Source organism: Sinocyclocheilus rhinocerous, unplaced genomic scaffold, assembly GCF_001515625.1.
Source record: "Sinocyclocheilus rhinocerous isolate Xijiao unplaced genomic scaffold, SAMN03320098_v1.1 scaffold1127, whole genome shotgun sequence".
NCBI classification, from domain to species: domain Eukaryota; kingdom Metazoa; phylum Chordata; class Actinopteri; order Cypriniformes; family Cyprinidae; genus Sinocyclocheilus; species Sinocyclocheilus rhinocerous.
In genome coordinates, this window is record NW_015632463.1 from 553,936 (window position 1) to 562,139 (window position 8,204).

Genomic DNA, 8,204 nt, shown 5'->3' on the forward strand with positions numbered 1-8,204 from the left:
ACACACACACACCCTGCACTTAAACAAAACACGTACACCCTGCCTTGTGCTTGACTGGCCTTGTCACTTGCACTCAAGGTTGATATTGGTAACAACAAAACAGCTTCTGATTGGGTGTTCATGGGCAACAGTATTTTTTCCTGCAATGTTCTTGATTCCCTCCCCCCCCCAGTCATAGGTTAGAAAGAAGGTTGTGCTGGAAGATCTGGATGCAGAATATGCCATACAGCTACACAGACAATATGCAGCATGAATTGATGAATGTGTAAAATATAAGTGTGTAAAAATGTGTGTTCATTTTTAGTGCAGAGCAGTAGGGAAGGTTCAGAAATTCAACATCATATTATCTGCTCCTGCAGGGGTGAAGGGTCATCATTAACCCACTAATGGGTTGACTGAGGTAAAGTGCGGTCAGCTAGAATAACCATGATGGATGCATACAGACTCTCTCTCTCACACTCTATTCATTGAGCTTTCATTACATATTGGCACTAATTCATTCTAAAACAAGGCTGTTTAGCCAGAGGGCTTTGAGCATCAGCCTTCTAAAATTACAGAACATGACCTTAAATTATGGGGTTATTTGGGGAGGAAAAAACAAGTCCTTTACTATTTTGGTTCTGTTTTGTATGGAAGCCTGTTTCCGTCACGGAATAAAAAACAAAACAAAAAGGTAATTGCAACTTTTTTACCTCACATCTCTCACTCACAAAAGTCAGAATTGAGAGATATAAACACAGAATTGCGAGATACAAACTCAGAATTATGAGAAAAAAGTCAGAAAAGAGAGTTTACGTGTCGCAATTCTGATTTTTTTCCCCCTCAGAATCCTGATTTGACATTTCACCGGTTCTCATCGTTTTTCAGAAAAAGATATTTTGATTTTTTTATTGCAAAATTCTGACTTTTTTTCTCAGAAATGTACGTTTATATTTCACAATTATGAAAAAAAGAGTTACCATTTTTACTTTTTTTTTATTCTGTGGAATTGGATCCCATAATTTTGTACTGTTCTATTTAAAATCCTATAAATATTTTGTTTCCGTTCTTTTTTTACTCAGTTCTGCTAAATATTTTATTCTGTTCAAGATTCTGTTCTATTTTAAGTTTCCATTTTCTACTCTGTTCAGATAAAGATTCTATTCTATTGAAGATTCCATTCCATTCTTCTGTATAGAGAAGAACAGAATAGCACGCTATACTGATTCTGTTCTGTTCTATAGAAAAGTTATTCTATTGTGCTAAAATGTAATTACATTGTTTCGTTGAAGTGTCTGTTCTATTGTATTATATTCTGCTAATGATTTTATTCAGTTCTGCTATAAAATCTCTATATTATATTAAGATTCAATTTTACTTTGCTGTATCCTGCTAAGTATTCTATTTTAATCCATTAAAGATTATTTTACTTTGTTTAAGTTTCCAAACTATTCTAATGTATAGAATCAATGAAGAATAGTATTTATCTGATTTTTTAAATGTATTTTCATTCACACAGCATAAGATAACACTAAGATAAGCTCCGAGCACACAAATACAAAATATTTGAGTCACAGCTTCCTTTCACAGCTTTAGTGCTCTCTGGTCTGATTTTCTTACTGTGCTGCTATAGTGGTCTAGAGAGACTGGTTTAGATTCTATACTGTGGCTTCAAATCCTCAATATCCTCTTTAAATTAACTTCCTACTCCCCTGTGTATAGGAAGAGTATCTGTCTGTGAGGAAGATATAATGAAGGAGTGGAGAGATAACGGGGGTTCATCATGCAGTGCGCGGTGAGGGTACGGCTCTCCGCACTCAATGACAGCAGATAAACAGCCACTGCTTGGTACCAGCATCTCCACGGGCCCCGTCGGCATTGAGATGAACCATGCAGTGATTTTTCTGCTGACACAGTGCTATGGTACTCGAAAAACAGAGGAGATAAGAGGGATGAAAGAGAGAACCGAAGATCATTGCCAAACAAAGAACCCAGACTGCTCTTCAAAGAAAAAAAAAATGATAAAAAGGCTTTTCTATATAGGAGTTGCATGGAAGTATAAATGTGTGCTGATTCCAGGTGAAGCGTGAAAGAGTGAGCCATTGGAACTCCATCCTAATATTGGCGTATCTTACTATTTGGCACTATGATACAAAGGTTTAAATACCAAAAGAAAACAACAGACAAATAAGCAAATACAATCAATGTGAATACAGGTAAATTGGGACACTATCCAACATTTTGTGATTGGCGTTGTTTTCAAATATAATGCCAAATGGCTCATGTCCCCAGAAATAATACCATTTTAAATAGCTACATTTCTCCTCTACACTATACAGAGGAAAAATGAAGAAAAATTTAAAACAAATACTCTGCATTAAATACAATCTTAAAATAAAATATTTTAATGATGTCGTATGAAAACAACAAAAAACATTATTTAAAAATATTATTAAAAACACACTTTATATTAAATATAATATAGAATAGAATAGAATAGAAAAACAACATGTATTAAACATAAGGATATAAAAATAGGTTTATAGTTAATAGAATGTAAAAAACACTTATGAATATAATATTTATATAAAATGCCTTATATTAAATATATTAAACACTTCATATGGATAAAATAAAATGGAATAAAATAATAAATGATACAATATTCAACTTTATTGTCAGACAAAGTCAGAAATTCCCCCTCACAATTACAAAACATTATCACATGGACAAGAGACGGACCAGACTTATTAACATAACATTAATTAACATGAAATCTTTATATTAAATACATACTATAACAAAAATGAAAATTCTGTCATTAATTACTCACCGTCTTGTCGATCCAAACCCGTAAGACCTTCTTTCATCTTCGAAACAAAAATATCAAAATATATTTTTGATGAAATCCGAGAGCTTTCTGACCCTGCATAGACAGCAAAACAACTACCAAGTTCAAGGCCCAGGACATCATTAAAATAGTCCATGTGACATCAGTGGTTCAACCGTAATTTTATGAAGCTACAAGAATACTTTTTGTGCACAAAAAAAACAAAAATAATGACTTTATTCAACAATTCTTCTCATCCTTGCCAGTCTTTGCCGCGCGTTCAGGAGAGAACCAAGACGCATGTGTGTAATGCTGCTGACGCAGGAGCTGGCGCTCTGACGAAGAACCCGGATGCTCTGCGGCTTGTTTGCAAGCAGAGGAATGCGCACACATGTGTCTTGGGACTGTCGCAGGCACGTGCACACATAGACATAAAAGGGGGCTTGAGCACCTGCCCTTTTTCTTCCTCGAGAGAAAGTGCCCTTTTTTTCTGGGGAGTGTCTTTTTTTTTTGTGATAAATTCATATATGTATAGCTATATGTGCACGTGTGTGTGTGTGTGTTTCTGTTTGCGCACAGCTTTCCCTGTCAAGCTAATAAAAAAAATCTAAATATCAGGTCGGGTCTGGAAATGTTCCGACGCCCCTCCGCGCACACACTCAGCAAAATATCATCTAATTATCGTTATCAATAAAATCCCAGAAAATATTGAGATATATTTTTTGTCAATATCGCACACCCCTAATATATTTAACGTTTTGATTAGAAAAAAAAAAAAAATAAATTTAAATAAATGCCCTTTTTTCCACTTGAGCCCCTGCCCCTCAACATGTCTGTGCACGTCCCTGGACTGTCGTGAAGTCTGACACGGAAGAGAAGAAATTGTTGAATAAAGTCGTTATTTTTGTTTTCTTTGCACACAAAAAGTATTCCCGTAGCTTCATAAAATTAAGGTTGAACCACTGATGTCACATGGACAATTTTAATGATGTCCTTACTATCTTTCTGGGCCTTGAACGTGGTCCCTTGCTGTCCATGCAGGGTCAGAAAGCTCTCGGATTTCATCAAAAATGTCTTAATATGTGTTCTGAAGATGAACAAAGGTCTTACAGGTTTGGAACAACATGAGGGGGAGTAATGACAGAATTTTCATTTTTGGGTGAACTAATCCTTAAATATTAAATACAAATAATTTATAATAAATATAATATCATTGTACAGAATATAATTTTACAGTATTTATATAGTAAATATAATATTAAAAATAAAAACCTATTGCCATTAATAACATATACTTTACAATAAATATAATATAAAAAAATATATTGAAAATTATAAAATACAACCTTTATATTAAATATCATGTTAAAAATAATAAAAAACATTATTTAAAGCAATATTAAAAACAAGTACTTTATAATAAATAGAATATAAAAAACTTTATATTAAATATAACATTAAATTTTTTATAGTAAATATTAAAAGCTAAAATGTTATTAAATGTAATATTAATAACAAATACTTTGTGAAAAAAATATAATATTAAAAAAAACTTGATATTGAATATAACATTACAGTAAAATATATTAAATCTGTCATTTAAAACAAACATTTTATTAAATACAATGGGGAAAAACTTATATTTTATGATAAATGTAATATTTAAAAATTTGTAATGAATATAATATTAAAAAACATCATTTTCAATCATTGAAAAAAAACTTAATAATTTGTCCCACTTTAACTGTACTTTACCATTTTAAACCAGCTTGTTTCCTTTTTTTCTTTGAATTTGATGTTAATGCAGGTGTCTTACCTTTGCTGAGGGTTCCCGAGACAAGCCTCTGAAGGGACTGAATGAGCTTTAGCACCCCCTGTCTGCAGCGGCAGGTACAGCCAGCCATGATGACAGAGAATCCAAGGGTGCACAGACAACCCCTAAAACAGCCTAAACACTGCTTTCACCAGCGGTGCTCACAGATGAGATGTACGTCCCATACGAGCCTCTCCGTGGCCTCCAGAGTGCTTCTCACACAGCCTCTTGCTCGTTCAGTCCCACAAGAGCTGCGGTTTTAACAATGGGTCCCAAGTCCAAGAATGAGATGAGCAGGATGCCCTCTGTCCAGACAACACACACACACACCTTTCGCCCACTCTCCTCATACACACACTCACTCACTCACACACACACACACACACACACACACACATATAAGATGCTCACAAAGTGCATGAACCTGTTTTCCTCTGCGCCAACCGTTTGAAGTATAAAAGGAGAGTTGCTGAAACAGCCGACTGCTGCTGCGAAAGTTAGAGGGGGAAAAGTTGGTGAGCGCTGCAGGCTCAAAGCTCAGAGACCGACCTGATGAATTATTAAGCGGATGGCAAGAGTCCGCTACTGCGCTACACAGACTAAGAACTGCTCGGAGGAAGTTGAGTGTCCATGGAGACAAAAGAGTGGCTTTCCTTTTTCTTGACGGTGCTTCTCCTGGTTACGCCTCTGCCTCTCTCATCCTCTAGTTGTATGTATGTGTGTGTGTGTGCGTGTGTGAGTGTGTGGTGTGTGTTGGGTGGTGTTGTGGCGAGAAGTCTGTGGTCCGCTGCAGCGTTTCCGACTGCTCTGTGCTGCTGGACAGATCCCTGCAGCATAAAACAGAAGACTACTGCTCTCTCTCTCTCTCTCTCTCTCTCTCTCTCTCGCTCTGTTGTATAATCTTGTATTGTAATCTCTATTCTGTGAAAGAATATATTCTATTAAAAACTCTTCATCTGCTGCATTCTACCATACCATATTATATTAAAGTTTCTATTCTATTCTATTCTATTTTATTGAATCTCTGATCTTCTGCTCTATTCTGATATATTCTATTCTATTAAAGTTTCTATTCTATTCTACTCCATTGTATTATACTTTATTCTGTTAAAGATTATATTCTATTTAAACTCTATTATTCTGCTTCTCGGAATTCTATTATATTCTATTCTAGTTTCCATTATATGCCACTCTATTCTGTTAAAGATTATATTCCATTATAATCTCTGTTCTTCTATATCTTTCTAGATTCTATTCTATTAAGGTATATATTCTATTCTACTAGATTCTCTGCAAATGTGAGAGACTTATGATTTATTAGCTGCAATAAATAACTAGAATAATGACAAAGTGCAGAAAACAGTAAAACTGTTTGTGCTACAAACCACTGTGTTTATGATTACAGTAATTATTTAAAATAGTATAACAGATAATCAGTTTGGAGTATCAAGCAGGATAACAGACTGTTTTTGTACAACTAATATAACTGTGAGCAAATGATATTGAAAGCCTTGCACAATAATGTTGCAGCGACAAATAGCCACATTACTTTAAAAAATAATGTAGATACTGTCAAATATTGTATTCTATTAAATACTTTATTTTTCCTGCTCTATTATACTACATTCTGTTCTATTACAGTTTCTGTTCTAGTATCAATTTTGACCTAAACAAGCCTGTTTTATAATCTAAAATTTAGAACGTTTTGGCTTCTTAGAGACTTATAATAGCGGTCAATTACTTCCTCCCCCCACAAAATATTAATGTGACAATTGTAACTAAACATATAGGTTCTTAAATTGAGAATATCAATACTGTGTTGTTAGGTACAATATTGCTTCTTTGAAATATCATTGTTTCCACCCCTAAATTCCCTCACACAGCCCACTCCAATCTCTCGCCCTCATTTATCATTCTTGCCCTGGCTGAGGGGAACCCAAAATAGTCAGACAGAAGAAGAGGAAAGTGAGAGAGAAAGAGGGAAGAGGTAATGAGAAGTGACAGCTGTGATAGATGGTAGGATGAAGCCGGAGGAGTGAGACAGATAAAGTTAAATGGAAATATGAAGGAAAGATGCAATGCAAAGACATATGTGAAGATTTGGATGATCCACTGTTTCTCTCTTCTCCTGAGAAAACTACACCCATAATCTCACATGTGTCTCCACTAGGGTATACCAGAAGAGAATTCAACAATGTCTCAAACTGTGCTCAGATGTGCCAAGATACCAAAGTCTGCAGTCAAAGTAAGAGATCTCAATATGAGTCCAAACAAACTGTGCAATGACATCCACATTATTTATATCTTTATACTTTGTCAACAACTATTTAAAATTTCTCCTAAGGAATTTTTAAAGGCACATCTGTTTATACTGCAATAGAATAGCTGAGAGCTTCTTGGAAACAACAATCTCTGTAGATAGAATTTACCTTTAGGCATAAAGCAACATTTTTTTTTTTATATCACTTTAAATATATCAGTATAACGTGATAATTGAATGTTTGTTTCTTTGTTTGAATTATTTCTGCCAGTGGGAGGTTTGTAAAGGTTAGGTTTAGCATGTCCCCAGCGCAGATGCTTCTTATTCTATTAGACATGCTCAGAAAAGCCCTTTTATGTCCTGCGTTGCATATTGAAATATTTTTGGACTGTGTGGGTGGAAGTGCAAAGTGGATAGAGAGCAAGCAAGACAGAGTGAGAGTTTTGTTTTTATTGATTAGAAGATTTACATAACCGAAGTAATAGAATAGAGATAGACTTCAGTGTCTAGATTTCCTTTTATATTTCAGTTCTGCTTCTGCAAGATAGTGAATCTTTTATAAGCATAGATGAAGATAAAATAATTTACACTTGTGCCTAAAACAATAAAAATGGTTTCTCACATAATTACGCAGAAACATGCACATGCTGTGCAGTAAAATTCAGCGTTCACATTATGCGACAAACATCTGTAAAGCACTTCAGGTTGCTTGTGTTTGTGCAGTTTATGTTGTAATAGAGCAGGAGGATTCACTCAAAGCAGGAGAATCAGCTCACGACAGCTGCAGTGAGGTTCAGTCCTACGAAGATGTGCTTCAGTTCTGCAGGTCTGACATCTCCAATTCTGTATGTTGTTCACTTTGCAAGCTGCTGGATGCATTTGTTTGGGATGCATTTAGTCGAACTGCATTTGAAGAGTCATAAATGATATGTATATGTACAATGGTCGGAGTCTTTAGTGAACGTAGAGGAATGGCTTCAGGGAACCTAGTAGCAGAGCACATCAGCGTTAACAGATATGAGTGACCAGATTTAGTTCTTGGCAAAGGACCGACACAATCAATAACTAGCTTCTCAAATGGTTCACTCATTACAGGAATGGGTTTCAAGGGAGCTGGAGAAATAACCTGGTTTGGTTATATATGTAAATGTATGAGTATGTGTTTTTGGATAAGTGCTTAATGCATGCTTATTTTATGTATATTGTGCTCTTTCCTCTTTATTTGAATACATAATGAATAGTGCGGCTGATATTTCAGCCAGGAAAATTAATCATAATTTTAATAAAATTGTATATTACAATAATATAGAGTAAAATTATAT

The 8,204-nt window shown here is 34.8% G+C and overlaps 1 protein-coding gene across 1 annotated transcript in view; it reads right to left on the reverse strand.

Annotated features, from left to right (window-relative positions):
* Positions 1–5,444, reverse strand: part of LOC107742366 (Kv channel-interacting protein 1-like) — a 39,714-nt gene extending 34,270 nt beyond the window's left edge. The window contains exon 1 of the mRNA XM_016555306.1: positions 4,626–5,444. Coding sequence (XP_016410792.1) covers positions 4,626–4,713 — 88 coding nt within the window. The 5' untranslated portion in view covers positions 4,714–5,444. The remainder of the gene's footprint in view (positions 1–4,625) is intronic.
* Positions 5,445–8,204: the final 2,760 nt, after the last annotated feature.